The sequence below is a fragment of the Cuculus canorus genome, chromosome 4 (genome assembly GCF_017976375.1).
Source record: "Cuculus canorus isolate bCucCan1 chromosome 4, bCucCan1.pri, whole genome shotgun sequence".
Classification (NCBI taxonomy): domain Eukaryota; kingdom Metazoa; phylum Chordata; class Aves; order Cuculiformes; family Cuculidae; genus Cuculus; species Cuculus canorus.
The window spans coordinates 28,420,612-28,441,965 of record NC_071404.1 but is presented as its reverse complement, the minus strand read 5'-3'; the positions used below and the strand labels follow the sequence as shown (position 1 = coordinate 28,441,965).

Sequence of the window (21,354 nt, the reverse complement as noted above, 5' to 3'; positions counted from 1 at the left end):
AACCTCTGCAAATGGCAGTACCAGCAAGACCACACTGTCATGAAGTATGCTTCCAGGACATTAATTAATACTGCTTTAGAGACACTCACTCCTTCATACTGCAACACTACTCTTGAATTTATGGGAGGTTTTGAGGGAGGTTATTTTTGCAAAATGGGAGGGTTTTTTTGCAAAAAAAGCAATAATAATAAAACAGAAATAATTCCCAGCTGACTTTTCAGAAGTGATTTTCATTCCACGCTTGTTCTTACCTAGAACATTAATAATCTCAATCCTGTATGAAAAAAATGCTGCAGGCAAAAAAAAATTTTCAGGCAAATTATGGAAAAAAATGGAAAATTATGCAGCAAATAACCTGCATTGCCCATATCTTTTCAGCATGGTTTCTTTAAAGAAAATTGTCGGTGTCAACTGGCTTGGGTATTTGCAATCACTGCATTTTGCATAGCTGTCAGTGGAAACTTTTACCAAACAGTTGATAGTGTCTTCTGATTAATGCAGGCTCATCAGCTTCCCACATGATAGGTTCTTTACCTATGAAGAATGCAAAAGTCTAAGGGAAATTGCTCCACGACTTTCAAGATAAATGGGCTAACCAAAACACGTACGAGACAGATCTCTTCCTCTTCCAGCTATGAACCAGTTTGGGTCTTATCTTTCTGACATCTGACTCTCCACCCTCTTTTATTAGTGGAAGATTTGCTAAATTAGGTACATCCACAGAAAAAAATAGTTACATTTTTATAGTGTAGTAAGGTTGTTTAATGTTTTCAGTGCTAGGACGCATACTTTTAGCACACTTGGCTGAAACCTTGGTAAACAAGTATTGGCAAAAGGTGTTACAGAATACCAGAAGGGACATCCTGTTTATTCCAGCCTGGATTAAGTAATTAGGATCAAAAACGCAAAAATGCCGTAAGAGAAAAACAAATAAGGTGAAAGACACTTGTGGGAGAAAAACATACCTTGTGAAAGATAAAACAACAAAATTCTGAGACCTCAGATGTTCTATTTCAAATAATTTTTTGAGGTCTCTTTTTGTACCATGACCTCTGTGGCAGAGAAAACTCAGGGCTCGTTGGAGTGGGATATAAAATTTATTTTCTGTCAGTGCAGCTGAATATGACTGGAGCCTTGTCTCTGCATGCCTGGCTCATGCTTCCTAGGAGAGCAGAGATTACACCCAAGAGCCTGAACCTGGCCCACGGGTGCTGCTGCCCTCCCACTTGCCCAGTGGTGATGCCTGATGGTGAGACAGTTAGGGCAACCAACTCAGCAGAGAGCAGTTCCCCACTGGTTTAGCATCCAGTCTCACTCTGTTGGAGATGAGATGAGCAGCAGTGCAGAGGGAAAGAGGATGGGACCATAGCTGCCACAGTTTGGCTTAAACTGCCGTGGGAACATAAGTTAGGGAAAGTAGGTCTCAGCGTGAGTAGAAGTAGACGAGAGCGGATGTCAACCATATATTTACCTTGTTCAAGTCTTCTTAATGCCTTCTGACCTATTTAATACCATATCCTCTCTGCTGCTCATACAAGATATACTAGATGGGTCTCTCTGTAAATGTATTGTGTATGTGATGAGGTGTTCAACTTATTTTTCTCAGGATTATAAACCACTGGGCACATAAATGTAAAGCACATCTTTGGTAGGATTTAAACCGAGTCTAATGCATATATTATATAAATGACTGCAACCGAAATAGGAAAATCAGTATTCAAAGAATTAAATGCAGTGTCTCTCCTTTAATAATCCTCACAGCTTGTTGTGCAGTGTGGGTTTGTGTTTGGCTTGAATGATCTAAAATTATGTCATGGCTGAAGGGGACAGTTCTCCACCTCTTGTCCCTGATATGTTCTCATCCCTTTTATTTCACTGGTTTGAGCGTTCCTGGGGTGATATGATCAGTCTGACTGGCCCTGGTCAGGCTGACAAGGTGGCTTTGGTATTTTTTCTGATTTATCATTGTAGGGGAGACAGTGGGAGAAAGTAGATGGAGCAGCAGGAAAGATTTGCTGTATTTGATTGTTGAAAATTCAGCTTTAATGATTTGCTAGATATCTCACAGCAAGACAGAGTTAATAATAGGGTTAAGCTCATATGGTAGTTCTTAAATCTGTAAGTTTTGTAAATAATCAGGAGCACTGCAAATACAGGAAATGTTCTTGTTCACAGATCACACAATCCAGTCTGCTTTCTGCTGCTGCTGCTGCTTCACAGTGCAAAAAAGGTATGTGAAATATTGAACCTTTTCAGCAATTAGGATGATAAAAATATCTACCCATAAATGACTTTTAAAAAAATCCCTTTGTTTTCTGTAGAACTGCTAATTATACAGAAGTCTAAGGAAGCTCTATCCTGCATATCCCTAATATGAAGGAAGGCATATATATCCAGGAATGATTTTTTTTTATGTGAATATTTATAGATGCGTATTCACACAAACACTTCATGTTTTTCAAAATCAGAGCCATGAGGACAAAAATGAACCTGGACCCTGATACTGGCCTGGTGACCCAGTACTCAACCTCACAACCAGACGTTTCGTATGCCTCTACTCGGAAGTGCAGGGTAAGCAATGTTTTGGCAGGTGAAAATAGAGAATTGAGGTGATGTGCCATATGATGACTCAGAACTAGAACAAGCAGAGGAGTAATTTGCTCTTGAGCATGTAAGGTGCGTCACTGCATAAAAATTATAAAGGTATCTGAAGATTCATACTGATGTAAATACAGGGTCACAGTGAGGTTTCTGAAGTGTTCTATTATGGGCAAGGTGGTTCCTTCTCCCACTTCTGGATTTGGGTGATGGAGATGGGAAGGGTGGGACCGCCCTGTTGGGCAGATGAAAGCTCACCTTGCTCAGCTGGCATGTGAAACATCCACCTCAGTTTTACTCGATCTAAGTTGAATAATCTGAGCTTTCAAAACATAACCAAGTGCAAAGCTAGGACCTAACTTGGTGCCAAAGAAAATTATTATATTCCTGCAGATTTGTTAAGAAAGTCTGCAGTGCCCTCCATGCTAATTCTCTAGATAAATGACCAAATTTCCAGACATTATAACGCCACTGATTTCAATGCAGCTCTGCTTTTACGCCAGCTGAGGAGTTGTCACAGCATTCATACCATGTAGAAGTCACCTCAAGTAAGCAGATGGCTTGCGTATTATTCACGGTATTTACGATTGTCATTTTGGCTTCTGCACCAAATTAGTCAACTGTAAGTCTCAATGTTTTACAAGTGATAAGATGATAGTTCTTTACAAGGGGAAGTAATTACCACAATGAGTTACTTTCAGTTACTGAGACAGTATAATAGCAGGGGAATTGAGAAATAGTAGGGAAAAAAGACTAATTATGAAAAATACTATTTTTTTTTTCACTAGCTTAAGAGGCAACTGCAGGTAAAGAACAAGCCATTACCTCCTTTACCTGCTGAGGCCTTCGAAGACTACACAAAAAAACCCAGAGTTATTGCACTGTATGACTTTTTTGCTAGAGGACCCTCGGATTTACCACTCAAGAAGTCAGAAGAATACATTATCCTTGAACAGTATGATCCCCACTGGTGGAAGGCAAGAGACCAACATGGGTAAGACAGTGGACATCTATTTCAATCTCCTTACAGAGAAGAAAGCCCAACCTAAACCAACCCCTGCAAAGCCAGGCAGGTAGAAAGAGACATGAGCAGTAATTTAGGGACAGTTTGGAAAGTGTTCAGCTATGTACGAGGCACACAGATCGACTGGGTAGACTTTCAGCAGTGTTTGGTACGCCAGAAATGTGTGGGGAATCTAGAATCTGTTGGGAATTCAGATTCAAGTCCTAAACTCAGTATTTCTTGATGAACATAAGGGCATTTGAGAACCATGTGAATCACTGGGCTCTGAGCCATGTGCAAATCCTGCTTTCCATACTTCAAGTGCTTTACAATGTAGTTCATATGTGTAAGCACTTCAAAAAGACCACAGAGATTGAGACATGGCCTGAAACAAAATCCCTGACCCAAAATTTCTGGATGTTTTAGAGTGCTAGATAATTTCAATTAGAATCCTTTCCACATTTGTTTGTTTCGTGTCATCCTTCTTTCACCATTGCGTTTTCTCCAGCGTATCCTGTACTGTCATGCTGCAAATGGTTATCATGTGTATATAGCTGTCTCTTTTTCATTCAGATTTCTCCTTTAAACACTTCTAAATACTTTTTCTCAACTTGTATCTCTAGTGGAAGTCCACTGGATTAGCATTTCATATATACATGCAAGCACACACTTCACACTTTAAACACACTTCAACAAAAAAAAGGTTTTATATAGTTACAAACTTAGAAATTAAGAGACAGGCTTCTGTTTCAGAAGATAGATAATTTTTTTCTAAATTTTCTCATGGTTTGACTTGAAATTCTTCATTAATCTGCTGCACTCAGCACTCTATAAATATCCTGTCCCTGTTGGCACTCATTTCAGTAGCCATCCACATTTGTGGGGCAGGAGGCTTGTTCCTAGAATGAAAGGACTCAAACTTCAGTTCCCACTTTGAGATTCACCCCACTTTGAGACATAGCCAACAGTATAAGTAATGTTTATAATTCAATAAAAGGAAGACACATATCTTAATCCTATTAATATTTTACATAATAATATGACAGAATCACAGAATCATTTAGGTTGGAAAAGATCATCAAGCCTAATCCTTAACTTATTACTGCAAAGTCTATCACTAAGTCATGTTCCTAAGCACCACATCTACACATCTTTTAAATACCTCCAGGGGTGGTGGCTCAACCATTTCCCTGGGCAGCCTGTTCCAACGTTTGACAACCCTTTTGGTGAAGAAATTTTTCCTAGTATCTAATCTAAACTATCCTCAATATGTCATTTCAGGAAGGAAGGTCTAATTCCCAGCAACTATGTTACTGAGAAAAAGAAAAGTAATTTGGAAACATATGAGTAAGTACCTTTGAAAACTATAATTGTGCGTTTTTTTCTAAAAATGGATTAGAATGATACATTTTAGTGCTTAATCCTTCAGTCTTCATTAGACAGGAACAGGTGCTTGTTGAAAGCTCATTTTTTTTGTTACAAAACACTACTGTTAGAATGAGATAACTATTTTGATTTGGAACCATTTGCTCAGAGTGTAACATGAAGTTGCAAATACTGAGCACTTCAACAACATTCATTTGCATAAACCAGAATGTCAGAATCCAGATGTTTCCTATTTCTGTAAGTCTCTCTACATAGTGCCTCTATATTCTGATCTCTTCCTGCGGCGAACATGTAATTAATTGACTGAAGTTAATTCCAGTTACTTCAACCTAATTTACTAGAGGGATAAGTAAAATTCTGCAAAATTCTAGAGAAGAGAGGCTTTATGCAATGAACAGGACTGTAAATTTCATCACAGTTTGGTGTAACTCTTCCCTGGGTTTTCTTTTGTTTAAGCTCAGATTTAATCACAATGAATAGGGAAAAGGGTTGTCATATTTACAGTGGTCTAATAATGTAATTCAAAATTAAGAGATGTTTATACAAACAATAGTTTTATACAGGCTTTTGGACTGGTAATAGTACAACTATTAAGATAGATTGTGAAACAGAGCAAACACTATTTTTTGCTGTCTGAAATTAAAGGATAGCTTATGTCCTTGTTGCAGGTGGTACTGCAAAAACATAAACAGAAGTCAGGCAGAACTTCTCTTGCTCCAGAAGGTAACTCAACTTGTATAAAGAAGTAATGATATCTAGAAAGACCTATCAGCAAAGGCACCAAGAGTGTTCCACAGTCAAATCCAAATCTGTTTGGTATATAGTAAGAGAGAGGGAGTACTTTAAATAAAAAGGCTTTCTAATATAAACGTACAGGGCAGACTATCCAAACTTCACAGAGTTTTAAGTTGTAGCCTCAGAAAATTCCATGTAGATTTTCCACACTAGATAAATTAAATTGCATGTGGTTTACTGTGCTTGTCTTTTCTATGAAACATTGAAGACTGAAATCCATGTATTAGTAAGTAAGTGAAGTTAGCAGAGCTTAACAAAATCCCTGTGTCTTCCTTAGGTATAGACCAAACAATCCATATTACACTCTACCTCCTATCAGTTACCAAAGCGCCCAACTCAGTTAAACTCCTTAGGTCTTGGTTCAGGGACTAACAAAGGGCTCAGGCAAGACACATCATAGAATAACATCTTAGAATTATTTCACAGTGATTTGTACAATTCGATTTTTTAATAGATCAAAGCATTTTCACTACTTCACATCAAAGACTGTAATTTGTCTAAATGATATAACTCCAAGAAATTGCTTAGCACTTAGTTTTTCCCTTGGTTATTGGTTAATTTTGCTCTGCTATCTACCTGGCTATCAGCTCCCGTTCTCTACTGCTTTATCCCACTTCCAAGTAGTCCTAGATATTCCACAGAATTTGGCAATCAGCTGCAAGTTCTATCTCAAGGGAGGATTAGTCAAAAGCAGAAAATAACTCTACTTGGATTTCTTTTCAGTCCAAAGAAGGTGCATTTGTTGTCAGAGATTCAAGCCAACAAGGACTTCTCACGCTGTCCATGTATTCGCGGGCAAAAGGGTGAGTTGCACTGAATGGTTAGGGTTTGAATCAAGAGGCGATGGAAGAGCTTCCCCCAAACTTTCAGGATAAGTGTGTAGGTTAGACATGCAGTGCACAGGAGCTGGGAACCACCAAGTTGCTGTTAAAGCAGAGTTCATTATCCCAAGTGCAGAAATGTTGATAGTGGGCAGTGGATCTGGGAGTCAGAGTGAAAACGTCCTGTCAAGACAAGATTAATTGTGCTCACTGAAATCCTCAAAAAATCTTCCATGAAAGCCATGCACTTCACCCATGTAGTGTAGGCAATAAGACCTTACATTTGCATCTTCTTGCCTCTCTGTGTACATGAGGAGCCACGGCTGCCACACCACACTGACACAGCCTTCAGCCACTTCACTGAACAGCTCTCCTTCTCCACAGACTCTGCGTATTATAAATTCATCCCATACTCTGCCATCCCCCAACTTCTGTTTTTCTCACTGTGCAGACTTACTTCTTTGGCCAGAGGACTGCCACAGGACTCACTTTTGCCCCACGTCAATAGCAATCACCTACAGCACTGACTTAGACCTTCTTGAGCTGCCTTACACTCTCCTCCTTCAGCCCTCCTACATCCTCCTTCATCAGTGGCATCTGCTTACCTTATCTTCCCCTTAGAGCAATCCAGAGGTGAGAGGTGAGAGCAAGAAAAAGGCACTGCTGCTACCACTACACTCCTCCTCTCTCCCTCCTTTCCTTGGAGGACTCCTTCCTCCCTCCCTGTCACCCCCTGTGCTGAGCACGTAGGCTCAAATTTGTAGTAGGGTACCAACCTTCAGCAACCATAAGTTTTCGTATTTTTCAGTGCTTTCTTTCAAAGTAAAATTTAATCAGATTTATAGTATAAATTATTTTTAATAAAAATATAATCCTTTGTTGATTTCAGAGGTCATAGTGGAAATATTCGACATTATCAAATCAAGAAAACCCACTTGGGACAATATTATGTAGCAGAAAAATATCTTTTTTCATCTGTTCCTGAACTTATCGAGTATCATCAACACAATGCTGCAGGTAATGCATGAAAGCTGATAAGGTTTTACAACTGATGATTTGAGGCTCCTCAGAGACTTTCAGAGACTTGTAATCTCTCTTGCTCTAATACTTCCCTTATAAAAAGAGACACTTTTTTCTTTTGCTAATGAATTCAGATATGCCATGAAACTTTCTGCCAAAGTCTTAGCTGTAGTGTCCATATTCCACGGGGGAAATGAAACCACCAAACTTATCTACATTTATTGGTCGATGAGAAGCTCAACATGAGCCAGCAATGTGCACTCACGGCCCAGAAGGCCAACCACATCCTGGGCTGCATCCAAAGAAGCGTGGCCAGCAGGTAAAGGGAAGTGATTCTGCCCCTCTATTCCTCTCTTGTGAGACCTCATCTGGAGGATCGTGTCCAGTTCTGGAATCCTCAACACAGGAAGGATACGGAGCTGTTGGAATGGGTCCAGAGGAGAGTTACAAAGATGGTCGGAGGGCTGGAGCACGTTCCATACGAGGGCAGGCTGAGAGAGTTGGGCTTGTTCAGCCTAGAGAAGAGAAGGCTCAGAGGAGATCTTATAGTGACCTTCCAGTACCTGGAGGAGCCCTGCAGGAAAGCTGGGGAGGGGCTATTCATAAAGGCTTGTAGTGATTGGATGAGGGGGAATGAGTATAAACTGGAGAGGGGCAGATTTAGACTGGACATGAGGAAGAATTTCTTCACCATGAGAATGGTGAGACACTGGCATAGGTTGTCCAGGGAGGTTGTGGATGCCCCATCCCTGGAGGTGTTCAAGGCCAGGTTGGATGGGGCCTTGGGCAGCCTGATCTAGTGGGATGTCCCTGCCCATGGCAGGGGGGTTGGAACTAGGTGATCTTTAAGGTCCCTTCCAACCCTAACTATTCTATGACTCTATGATTCTATGATTCTATGATATTAAATAAATTTTACAAAGCCAGAAGCCTAATGTATTTACCTGCTCTATATTCTCTTGGTTCACATTTGACTGAATGGGACTTGTGAGAAACTTGATGATAATTCCTTTCTCGTCTACCACAAGGAACTGGATGCACACATGCAATTTAATAAAAGCAGGAGATATGCTGTGCATCAGTAGGCAGTGTTCTACTGATTTTGGGAGAAAAAAAAAAATCCCACAAAAAATTAAAGGCAGAATTATGGAGCAGAAAGACTCTCTACTGCTGGTTTGCAGCCCACCAGAGTTAGCTACCTCTAATTGTTGGCTGATGGCAGCCTTTTATAATTTTTAGCATTGAAAAATGTCTTTCACCTTGGTTCTGCCCATCATTTCAATACAGTGTAAAATGTTTTGACCCTGAATGAGTGGAAATGGGAAAACACACAGAAATTCCATGCACTAATGAGGAAAGAAGGTATTGGAATGGACAGAGCCTTTTGCTGGAGCGAGGAGGATTGTAGGGAACACACGAGCCATAGTACCATAGAATTGTTTAGACTGGAAAATACCTTTAAGCTCATTGAGTCCAACCCTTAACCTAACACTGCCTAATCCACTACTAATGTCCCTAATTGTCACGTCTACCCATTTTTTAAATGCCTCCAGGGGCGGTGACTCAACCACTTTCCTGGGCAGACTCTTTCAGTGCTTGATAACTCTTCTAGTGAAATAATTTTTCCTAATATCCAATTTAACTTCCCTGGTGCAACTCTTGTCCTATCACATTTTACGTGTGTGAAGAAACCAACACCCACCTCACTACAACCCCCTTTCAAATAGCTATAGAGAGTGATAAGATCTCTCCTCGGCCTCCTTTTCTCCAAACTCAACAACATCAGTTTCCTCAGCCGCTCCGCATAAGGCCTATTCTCTAGACCCTTCACCAGCTTCCTTGTCCTTCTTTGCACATGCTCCAGCACCTCAGTGTCTTCTTAAGGAGGGGCCCAAAACTGAACACAGCATTTGAGGTGTGGCCTCACTAGCGCTGAGTACAAGGGGCCCATCACTTCACTAGTTCTGCTGGCCACATCATGTCTGATACACGCCAGGATGCTGTTTGCCTTCTTGGCCACCTGGGTACACTGTAGAAAAAGTCCTGAAAGGAACAGTGAGAATGAATGAATACAGAGGGTCACCATCCATTCCCTTGGTGAGGGATGTACTCACTGGTACTCTTGGCTCATGAATTCAAAGAAAATGAAAGGCAGACACAAAAATATTTCATGCAATGGGAAACATTCCTGAGAAATCATGCAGGAAGAGACCAATTAGGTGGGCGATAATAGTATCGTGGTACTCATCCATTTAAGATCACTAAAATCATCCAAACAAGCAAAAGTATCAGATTTGATTTTATGAAAGTATAGTTACTTCTGTAGTCAGAGTCCTATTGAATTTCTTCCTCCATTTCTTCTCACTGTAGTGTTTTATCTGAAAAAGCTGTAAGCAAAAGTAACTTCAAGAAATAAGAAACGTACGTTAGATTCCAAATATTTTTGTTTGAGAAGAGGTAGGATATAGCGTACTTTAAAATGAAGTAATTGGTCACAGAATATTGTTGTTTTGTCCCCAACAGGTCTTATTACTCGTCTCCGACATCCAGTTGGATGTTCTTCACCAGCAACGGCAGGATTTAGTTATGGTAATTTTTTTATTATTTTTTTTGTGGAGATTTAGGTTATATGCCTAGGCAAGAATTTAGATTATGTTCACCCAGATAATAATGAAGCTGTACGTATGAAATTTCCCAGTAATAAGAAACACATAAATAGCTGTATATTCACCAGAAACAGACACTCATTTCTTCTGAAGGCATCAGTACCAAGTGAGATACCTGACTGAAGTCCTTCCATTCATTGACTGTTGTTTTTCTGTTACAACCACCAGTGCATTTCAGAGCTATCTGGACTTTTCTAATCAGGCCTAAGATGCAAATATACATCTAATAGCTTTTCAAAGGCTATATAATTTATTAAAATGCTTAGGAAGTCTAAATCAATATTACTTATGGGGAAGATTTTCCTTGTCAGTTCTATAAGTTTTGGAAATAAGAATTAAATCTCCTACAGCATTAGACAACAAGAAATAAACGCCAGTTTTGTGTGTATAGATCAAGAAGTTCATATAATCTGGCTGATGATAGGAACCTCTAAAATTGTGTATCAATTGTAATGTTTTGCTGCATGTGTTAATGGCAAATAGCAAGGCATATGTCCTGGAGCACAGTTCAGAAAAGCCAAGCTGAATGTTGTAATATATTGGATTGATTTTATAGAGGAGTGGGAATTAAACCCATCTGAACTGACTTTCATGAAAGAACTTGGGCGTGGGCAGTTTGGAGTCGTTCAACTGGGCAGATGGAAAGCAAACATCAAGGTTGCCATCAAAACAATCAATGAAGGTGCAATGTCTGAAGATGATTTCATCGAGGAGGCCAAGGTGATGATGTAAGTACAAAAGCTATTGTATCTGACAGCTGACACTGAGATGACCAAGAAATAAATATAACCTAATTCCATTTAAAACAAACAGACAAACCAGTTTGATGGGAATGGTGAATGTGCAGGACAGAAAGGCTGATATGAAGGTCTGAATCAGACTGATAGAGATACTCACTGCATTCGTTGCCAGATTCTTTAAAGCATGCGCTGCTTTGTGCTGTGGAACTCAATGGGGAGTAAAGATGCTGGTAAATAACTGTACTTTTACAACTATTCTTTCACCCATAACTCAGTGCCTCTGGGACCACTTGCAGAAGTCACACCTAACTAAGTCATACCTTGCAGAAGTTATACCTAATTAAGCTTTTGAGAAACTATGTTACCACTTCTGCTAATTTTCTAAATTAAGCAAGTCTGGGTCTAGGCACAGCCCAGAAGAGAAGAACCTTTTCAGGGTCACGTCCCCTGCCTGATAGTCAGGCATAACTAGACCTTCCCATTTCACATCATCCAAATCAAGCTTTGCATTCACTGCATTTATATACCCAACGAACAATTCTGAATTCAAAGAGTGCACTTTTGGAGCAAATTGTAGGCAGAAATGTGTTAGACAGTGGGACAACTCTGAGGCCAGTTGTATCGAATATTGTTTATCATTACTGAAAATATCTTTCATGAGAATCAAAGGACAAATGCTAGTCTGTCTAAAATGCTACTTTAAACAGGAAACTTTCCCACCCGAAGCTGGTCCAGCTTTATGGAGTGTGCACACACCACAAGCCTCTCTATGTTGTGAGTGAATTCATGGAAAACGGCTGCCTGCTCAATTACCTTCGGCAAAGGCGAGGGAAACTCAGCAGAGATGTGCTGCTGGGCATGTGCCAGGATGTGTGCGAAGGGATGGAATACCTGGAAAGAAATTGCTTTATTCACCGTGATTTAGTAAGTACAGTAGGTTTTCTGAAGTTCTTGGTAAATGTTGGCAGTATAGAGCATGCCACTGCATTTTATGGGACACTAATGTACCCTGGAAGACAGCCAATGTGATTTTTTAAAAAGGTTTTGTGACTTTTTCATTACAAAAGTATCACGCAGTGATCACAACACAACAAAAACAACAGCAACAGAAAAGGTCAACAACAATGATGATTGTTTTTTTTTAAAAAAAAATCTTTTTCTATCTACATTTTTTCTGCTTCCTTCTGCCTTACCTTCTTGCTGGGATATCTGTGTGGCCCTCACACCCTTCATACCTAGGAGAGGAGTTTGTTTCCTTACTTTCTGCTTTTTCTTCAATGCTCATGTCTGAATGCAGAGAGGAAATCTTCATGCTCTCCTCCCTGGATGCCTGAAGAAATGCAAAATCTTGAAAACTTCCAGGGAGTTCCTGATTTCTATAATGAAAAAGTCACAAGACCATTTAAAAATCACATTGAGTGTCCTAATGCCATGTTCAGGAAAATAGCTGCTTGGATAACTAGACTCTGCAGCCTAAAATTTCTTTCACCACAGAGGAATATATAAAAATATTGCAACTCACACTACAAGCACTTACATTGGTATACGCTATGGATACTCAGAGCCAGAAATTCACTTGTACTTTTGAGCAAGACACTTGTCTCCTTTTAGAACATAAACAATGTGAGCTAAAACAAAAACAATCAGCTGTTGTATTTTTCTTAAAATGCTTTAGCACGGATTTCAGATATGTTTCTCTCATTTTCCCCAGGCTGCAAGAAACTGTTTAGTCAATGCTGAGGACATTGTTAAAGTATCCGACTTTGGCATGGCCAGGTACGATGCCATCAACACAGGTTTAGTGAGTACCCATTCTATGTCAGCTGCAGCATGACATTGAGTTAACCTCATTGATTGCTTCACTGATTTGGGGAAACCCACTGCAGTCAATTTTTGAATTCTGATGGAAATTATAACATCGTTTAACAGTTGTACCATGAACTTGATGTTGTCCTCCTCTTGCTGTCGGTGAGTGTAAGACAGGTAAACAAAGTGCCTGGTAAACTTCAGTAGTTCATGGACAGAGAAACACCCAGAGCTGGCAGGGCTGCCAGGAGGTTGAAGAAACAAGTTCCCTAACTTCTCTGAGCAGCAGGGAGGATAGAAGGTCCCTAGGAACAGATTAGGTGCTGGTGTTGACCTTTAGAGGAGGCAGCAGCTGAGTAGGTCACGCTGAGGCAGGGAGGACTGATAGGGTGGGCAGGAAGTGTGATGTGCACGGGTCTAGCAGGGAAGTGGTTTTTCTGCTTAACAAGAGGACCAGCCAAACACGAACAAACATGAAGAAAGACCAAAAAAAGTGCTCTGACAGGACAGAGAAATATTGCTCTACTCTCACAGACTTCCTCCAGAGGATGTGCTATATTTTATAGCGGACCGAATGACTGTCTGCTGCCTAAAGAGGTTGTCTCACTCCTTCCTCCTTTCCCCTTGCAAGCCCATCACAAAGTTCTCCACCTTATGTTTTACTGGCTCCTTTTTCTGTTGGATTAGTAGAGTTACCTAGCTCACTTTGGAGGCAGATGAGCTTGAAAGGCAGTGGGTGGCTCTGAGCAGGAGGTGGTGGTGACATTCACCTTGCAGCCGTGAGTCATTAGATCAGCACAGCCACGCTGCTTACCTTTCCCTGAGGTTTTGACTCGTATTTCTAACCTAAGGATTACAACAGCACATAACTACTTGTTTTTCAAGAGGCTGTCCTATACCATGTCAGTACCCACTGGTTGCACTGCTCCGCAAAAGGGTAAGGTCAGTGTTGGGGGTCTGGACTCATCCAAATGTCCCAGAAAACACAGTAAGAGACCAGAGGGCTGTCAGGGTCAAGTCAGAGAATGGAGGACCCTAATGATTCGCTGCTAACAAAATGTGGAGAACAGCGGTGTGCCCCTAGGACAGGTGATGGTCTTATTATTCAGAGCGCATACAACTCTCACTACTGGTTATTTTGTACTGCTATTTTATATATTCCTTAACCAATAACCTCTCATCTTTCTGTGCCTGTACCAAAATTAGAAAGGGAGACAAAGAGATGATTTCTCTTAAAGTGACCTTTTAAAGGTGCTTTAAAATGTCCCTTTGTGTTATGCCTTTTGTGAGAGCAAATGTTATCTCCTCCGTAACTGTCATACGCTCAGGAATGTTAATACTGGGAAAATGTGCACAGAGCTTCTATGTAGGTAGGCATCAGTCTAATAGCCTTTTAAAATGCTTCCCTATAAATAGCTGCATCAGGGACATGATTGGGCAAGGAAAATTACTTTTACAGTGTACCTGTAAGAGCTCTTGCCTCATTTGTGATGAACATTCCTTTCTATGCTGCTTCTGTAACAATGTGCCAGAAATTACACCCATGAAACTGGGTAGTCATGATGTGTAGCCCTCTAACAGTAGCATTGGGATACAACAAGAAGTTGAAAAGGTGATTTCATTTAAAAAGAGATAATAACTATTTATTGCTGATGGCTTTCCTACCCATGGCATAGGGATCTTTCCTATCAATGTAGACTCAGAAGATAACGAGGCAACTGTTCTGTCAGTCAGTCTTATGGGTGGTATTAAAATGTTTTATTCCAATGTACTTCTCAGGAACAATTAGTATCATTAATTTAAACAAAAATCTCTTTAAGTGTGTAGCTTCCAGTGTGCGTATCTGTGTGCATTTTACACTAAGTTAGTGATACCTTTTATTTGTTTCTACAATGACACAATATTTTAATGGAATTAGAACCCACCTGTGGAAATGTCATCAGAACTTCCTGCCCTTTAGCTATCATTAAAATATGTGTTGTTTCCTATTATTCTTTAGGTATGTCACTGACGACGAATATATCAGCTCTTCAGGTGCCAAGTTTCCAGTCAAATGGTCAGCTCCTGAAGTCTTTCATTTCAAAAAATATAGCAGCAAATCAGATGTCTGGTCATTTGGTGAGTTGATTAGGTGAATACGTGGCATCACCTAAACCTGGTGATGTAACTCAGGAGACTGTAACTTTATATTGATGTTACCTATCTTAAGATTTAGTACTTTCCATTTGCTAAATCTTGCTATATTGGCCAAGCAAGTTACTAAACAGAAAGACTTTGTACCTAAAAATTTGATTTTGAATGAAATGTCCATTCTTGGTATGTCTCTGTTAGCCAAATGTATCTTCATTTCAGTTTTGAGGACAACCATCTTAGCTGACTTAAAAGACAGCAGAACTGTATCAGTTCAAAATGTTTTGGGTAGTCTCTCTTCATTCAGCCCAGATTCCCATATTTTCATGCAATGTACAAAAAATCAAGAGTGGCTTTTGTGCTTTTAAAGCCATTAAATATCTCGTCGGTTTGAGGTTTTTCTTTTGTCCTAAATATTTTCATTCAATTCTAGGTGTACTAATGTGGGAAGTTTTCACAGAAGGCAAAATGCCTTTTGAAAGTAAGTCAAATTTTGAAGTTGTCCATGAGATTTCTCAGGGTAATCGACTTTATCGACCACACTTGGCATCACATACTGTGTATAAAGTCATGTACAGCTGCTGGCATGAGGTTTGTTGCCCTTTCTTTCCTTGTGATATTACCTTATGTTATTATTCATGTGTAATGTGGATATAAAGGCAATCTTCAAAAACTGAGGCATTAAATCCTTATTTCACATCTGTGGCATCCTCAGCATTTCTCACTATGCTTTTTACAAATCACAAGTCTAAGTTTACAAGCCTCTGTTTCTTTTGACTGTTACATCCAGTAAATATAAGGCACATCATCCATTCAACAGGTTTCCATCATCTCTGGTTTTGAATATGCCTAGAATTATTGTCTAATTTCTCTACTGCATCACATATAATATCTTTTTCACATCTCCATCAGGCATAGCTTCCTCTAGCTCTACTCTGAATGATAAGCCCAAGACATTCATATACAAAGTGGGAGTGCCCACTAAACATTGATTTTAAATTCCGTTTTACATCACTACAGTTTCTAGGCTGTGCTCCTTTCACTGTCTGCACTCTGATTTAGTACTTCCCCATTTCTCCAGCAACTATTTCTTTCTGTCTTGGTATCAAAACATTGACTTCACCGAGTTCGCCATCTGAGAAATCCCTTAAGGTCCCTCCTTCTCTAGTGTTTCAGGAAGTGAATCTTGATAAAAACTACTTTCAGAAAAGCTTTATGTGCAATGCTTTCATGTAAATAGGCAGGTATACACTGAGAGTAGCTGGAGAACCTTTTTGCTACAATTGTTTCCTTTATCCTATCTCTCTGTTTTTTCCCCATTTTTTAACTCTTTATGGAATTTTTAGACCCACAGTAAAAAAATCTCAAGCAGCTGAAATCTAAACAGCGTATCTAAACTTGCTTGCTTACTGTAAACGTCTATTGGGATGCCAGCATACAGAGAGAATGAGTAAGAAGCTCTCTCTTCTCCTGCCTTCCATTTGCCAGCAGTTTGTTCTAAGCTGAGCTGTAGTACATCAAATGACAGTGGAGAAGTTCCTTTTTCAGCTTCATGTTTTCCTGAGATGTAGTGCCTTCCAGTCACCTACTGCAGGGGAGAAAACATTTCTGGTCTAGAATTGAAATAAATACATAGAAAATTTAAGAACACTTGGAAAAGTGGCTGTGCTCACGCTGCTGGTGTCATGAAGAACAAATGATGGTTTTTTTCCCCTCAAATGGTAAACTTTTCTTTTTTCTTCTGTACTAACAAAATAAAATGTAATTTCTAAGAGGTAGCTCATATGTACCTGTAACCATCTTCTGAACTCTGATACTATTAATTGATCCATGTGCAAATACAAATGCATCCTCTGCTTTTCTTTTCAGAAACCTGGAGGACGTCCTACTTTTGCAGAATTAATGGACGCCCTCACAAGTATAACACCAATGTGATAACTGGAGATTCTGCACAAATGTATTTACTGAAAGGTTAGCATTAAACTTGTCAATAATGCAGATGATACAGAAAATCTCAGCCTTTTACAGCAGTCTCCACTTACACTGCAGTGTACCAGCATCCTATGTATTTGAAGCAGCTGTTCAGTCTTGGTCTAATCTTTAATCATTTGAGAAGGATGCCTCAGGAGGCTGGGTCAGGTCTCTCAAGGCTTTGTTTTCATGATTAGGGAGAAAAACCTGTCTGGAAAGAAGTAACAAAGCTTACTCACCTTATAGGCCTTTTAATTTATTCTTTTTGTCAGAGCTGCACTAATTCCCATAACAATATTATTAAAATATTATTTGGTTCTTAATATGACTCACACACTGGGGAATACTGGTTGGCAGCAGCCAAAATGATGGAAGAACCTCTGATAAAGCTCTAGCTAGGTCATATTTAAAGGTAAGCCCTTTTGCTGCAAAGCATCCAGCACTGAAGAAATGAAGCAGTGCTTCAGAAAAAGCAGCAAGCTAACTCCCGGAGCAGCACCCACGCGTGTGCCCATTTGTGGATAAAGGTGAGCAAAGGGAGCAGTTGTTACTTGGCAGCTCCCAAGGCACATCTGAGCAGCTAGGCTGAGCATCCCTGAAGCATTTTAAACCGGCATCACAGGTCATGGTGCCTTCTTTACCAGTTCTATGTAAAAGAAGGAGAACGAAGATCATCTTATCCAAACCTTTTCCTGAATTTTCCATTATTGTCTCCTACTCCTCGCCTGCTGCTGCCTACTCAAATGCCCATGCTTGCCTTAGTCCTCCCCTTGCAAGTGCCCAGCATGGTTGATGGAGAAGTTAAAGCTGACAGTAAAACAAAGTGATTTGAATTAGTCTAGCTCAGGTGGATCCTGCAATACCTGAAATGGGTAACGTCTGTAAACCTACTAGTTATGTTATTATTCACTTTTAATTTTATATCTTAATTTTGGTTGCTACAAATATATTCTAGAACAAAAAGGCAGATGAAGTTAATTATTGTTTAACATAGAATAGTCAGACCATTACAAATAAATAGTTTTTTTAAAGATCTGTGATTGCATTGTGAATTTATAAATACATCCTATTTTATTTTATAGCACTTTGTGCACAAAATACTTAAAAGCCACTAGTTGAAGAATGATTGAGTTCTACACAACTTAATTTTTCCTTGCCAAATTTAAAAATAACTGCAACAATAAAATGAAATCTATCAATTATCCCAAGTTTTGAATTTCTAGAAGATGATGGCATCTTTGGGTCACATCCATTCCTGGTATTAATCACCTTTACTGCAGTACTATTTTGATAGTTATCATCCCTTAGGAAAGCAAGTTCCCAGTCCGTTTGCTTGAACATCTGGGAGTACCTTCAAACACATTTTTTCAAGTGAAGCATGATAACCCTTATTTGTTACACATAATCTGCTAGAAGAATTGCCACCAACTCTGATGTAACTATTTACTTTTACAATTGACTCATTTACGAGCATTCAATTCTTTATCAGACCTACGATTAAATACAGTTCTATACAACACAGTACCACGTATTGAACTCATCACAGCTTTATGTCCAGGCCATAGAAGTACAAGGCTTTTCAGCAGATGATGCACTATAGATGTGAAATTATCATAGAATCAGTAAGTTGGAAAAGACCTCTTGGATCATCGAGTCCAACAATTCCTATCACGATGCACTACAAATGCGCAATTAAAACTGTCTCTGCAACATATAAGTATATGGGACTTTGAATAATGTATGAGGCATCATTTTTAATAGCTCTTGTAAAACTGGTTTTGCCACATTTAGTACTGTAAGTTAATATGTAATACACTACATTATTGTGCAATAAAAAGTTCTGGTAGCTTTATGTACTCAAAGCACATTGCTCATACTCGTTTCACCGTGTTATCCCATGGTGAATATGCATCTATCCTTGAAACACATTTGTCTAATACACAGAACCAATAATGCTTGCCTACCAAGCCTTCAGCTTCTCAATATAATCTTTCTGAAGGCTTCTTTGGGAAAATTACAAACAGACTGTTATTAACACTCTGATGCAGGTAAATCGAACAGCTGCTGTTATCAGGGTGACAGTAAATAAATGAAAAAGCACTGGAATATGCTTCAGAGTCAGTGAAACCATTACTTAATCAGCGACAAGAAAGGTCTACAGGACAAAGGTTAGATATCTACAGTGTATTTACTTACCAGAAGAGCTAAATAAAGACTAAGCAGGTGCCACCTTAGTCCTCATGTTGCCTCTGAACTTAGCTCAAGCTCTAACCATATTCAAACAGGCAAAAATGAAAGTACTTGGGTGAACACGTGAACACCATCTGTGTCACTGAATGTGAAGAGGCCTTTGTGGGCAAATGGACGTCTGTTATTTTAAAAACTTTTTTGTGATAAAAGAGAGACCTGGAAGAGCAGCAAAGGTTAGAAAGAGGCACTACACCACCCTCGTATGGTGAATGTCTAGTCAAAGCCTGTATGAATGCTCAGCATTTGTAAAATTTCATTTGTTCTTTTTTGATCAAACATCAGAAAACTTGCAGCAAGTCAGTATTATGGAAAAATACAACTCCTAGCCTCTGTGTACTAGCTGCTTAGGATACATATATATATAATATATATGTATATAATATATATGTATATATCTTCTATAAAAAAAAAGCTGCAATGTTGACAAACTAGAATGTATGTTCAGAGTATGAAATTACGTCCTCCATCAAAAGTATTCCTGACGGGCAATGGAGATCAATTACTTGTGTGTATGAGCCTGGTGATGTTTACCTCCAGTGCCACTTGGTTTTCAGACCAACTATTTTACCCTCTCTGTAAAGTTTCATAAATAGGGAGGTCTTGCAGACACACTAATGCTCATCACCAAGTGCCACTCCGTCCTCAGGCACTATCAGTCTGGCTCCTGCTCAGCCTCCTCGTCCTGTTCTGAACCTCAACATCACTTTAAAACCTCCCAGAAAAGTCAGATACGGGAAACCTGCTCTGCTAAAAAAGTGTTTTCTAACACACTTGCCAGTTTTGTTTTGCTTTGCTGGAATATAAACAGTAAGAGAATGGTAGCTCCAGGATGTAACCATGATGAATAATGACAATGAAGTTTTGAATCAGTACTCTTCTGGGATGAAATTTTTTTTTAGCATGGCTGTTTTAAGCATGATTGAGAGGGCAGATAGAGAAAGATGGTAGAGCAGATTTCTATAGAAACTACTAACTTATGTACTTCCTTCCAAATTCCCTGCAGATTGTTTAACATATCCAAGTCCTCTTGACCTAACTAAATTTAATCAGTACAGCTATGTAATGGATTTAATTGTCCATTAATTTGTCCCGAGGTGCAGCAGTAATGAGCAGCTGCCAAGATTAATTTTTAATCAGCATTTAAAAGCCACAATTTGGTTACCAATGTATTACCTCTGAGGTTTCCTTTGTTCTAGTTGTTAAGCATTTCTCCAACTTTATAAAACATGTCATATTACTTTGGATCATATCCTTCATTTCACTGCCTGGAAAACCTGACAACTCACTGTAAGACTTTCAACATTAAGACAGGCCATGAGAAAGAGATCCCTAATACGTCAGCTTTCGATTTTCTTCCCTGGTTTAGAAGGGAAGGCATTTTCACTTGCCCATTATTTTTGTCCCTCAAAATCCATGCCTTTTTACAAGTAATTTCCAGCATTAAATGTTCCTTGCTGATGCTTTCTATAGAACACCAGGGTAAAAATAACACATCTGGACAAATCAGGTAATTCCATAAGAGAAGCTAAAACCTATTGATCTCCCCATACTCTTCCCTCCAGTTCCACCATAACATTACAGACTTTATAGCTCAAGGTGAATATACAGTAGTTTGACATGTGGCTTTTCTAAGGGAGTTGAAAATTTTCCTTCCTATAAAAAAATCTAGCAAAACTTAAAGCTACTAAAAGGTCACGATCAGGTCAGATGCTTATGAACTGCAAGGACATCAGCCAGACCTTCTTAATCTGGAATCTACTCACGTGCATAGGACCAGCTGCTAAACCCAAGATTATTTGGTGTGAATCTATCAGATAATATTTAATGGTTACCAGAAATATTAATTATACTCTTCTATATCTCTTGTTTAGAAACCACAGATGATTTTAGTACATAATCCACAAAAAAATATTACAAGAGAAATATTAGAAATATTAGAAATTTTTATTTCACAAAAAATTAAAAATATTCCAGATTAATAACTAAATACAAAATTTTTAAAAAATAACATCTCTTATAGCAAATGTTTTTTATGAAAAAAAGATAATCAATAATTTACCTCTTAACATGACAGACTTACTGTACATCATGAATATAAGCATTAACTTAGGTTTTCTGACATTGTAAGAAAATAACATTATTTTCCTAGTAGATGTTATTTATGAATA

General features: G+C 39.1%; 1 protein-coding gene across 4 annotated transcripts in view; it reads left to right on the top strand.

The window, feature by feature from the left end:
• Window positions 1-21,354, top strand: part of LOC104058458 (tyrosine-protein kinase TXK) — a 30,857-nt gene that overhangs the window by 5,862 nt on the left and 3,641 nt on the right. Inside the window, exons 2-15 of one of the 4 annotated variants that reach the window (XM_054064513.1) lie at window positions 2,176-2,230; window positions 2,469-2,571; window positions 3,387-3,592; window positions 4,883-4,948; window positions 5,656-5,710; window positions 6,506-6,585; window positions 7,493-7,620; window positions 10,147-10,212; window positions 10,846-11,017; window positions 11,737-11,953; window positions 12,741-12,805; window positions 14,835-14,953; window positions 15,399-15,556; window positions 16,835-19,490. In XM_054064513.1, coding sequence (XP_053920488.1) covers window positions 2,473-2,571; window positions 3,387-3,592; window positions 4,883-4,948; window positions 5,656-5,710; window positions 6,506-6,585; window positions 7,493-7,620; window positions 10,147-10,212; window positions 10,846-11,017; window positions 11,737-11,953; window positions 12,741-12,805; window positions 14,835-14,953; window positions 15,399-15,556; window positions 16,835-16,900 — 1,497 coding nt within the window. In that variant the 5' untranslated portion in view covers window positions 2,176-2,230; window positions 2,469-2,472 and the 3' untranslated portion in view covers window positions 16,901-19,490. Of the gene's footprint in view, window positions 1-340; window positions 2,231-2,468; window positions 2,572-3,386; window positions 3,593-4,882; window positions 4,949-5,655; window positions 5,711-6,505; window positions 6,586-7,492; window positions 7,621-10,146; window positions 10,213-10,845; window positions 11,018-11,736; window positions 11,954-12,740; window positions 12,806-14,834; window positions 14,954-15,398; window positions 15,557-16,834; window positions 19,491-21,354 lie in introns of those variants that run through there. The other 3 variants (XM_054064511.1, XM_054064510.1, XM_009559981.2) reach the window with 3 other exon arrangements.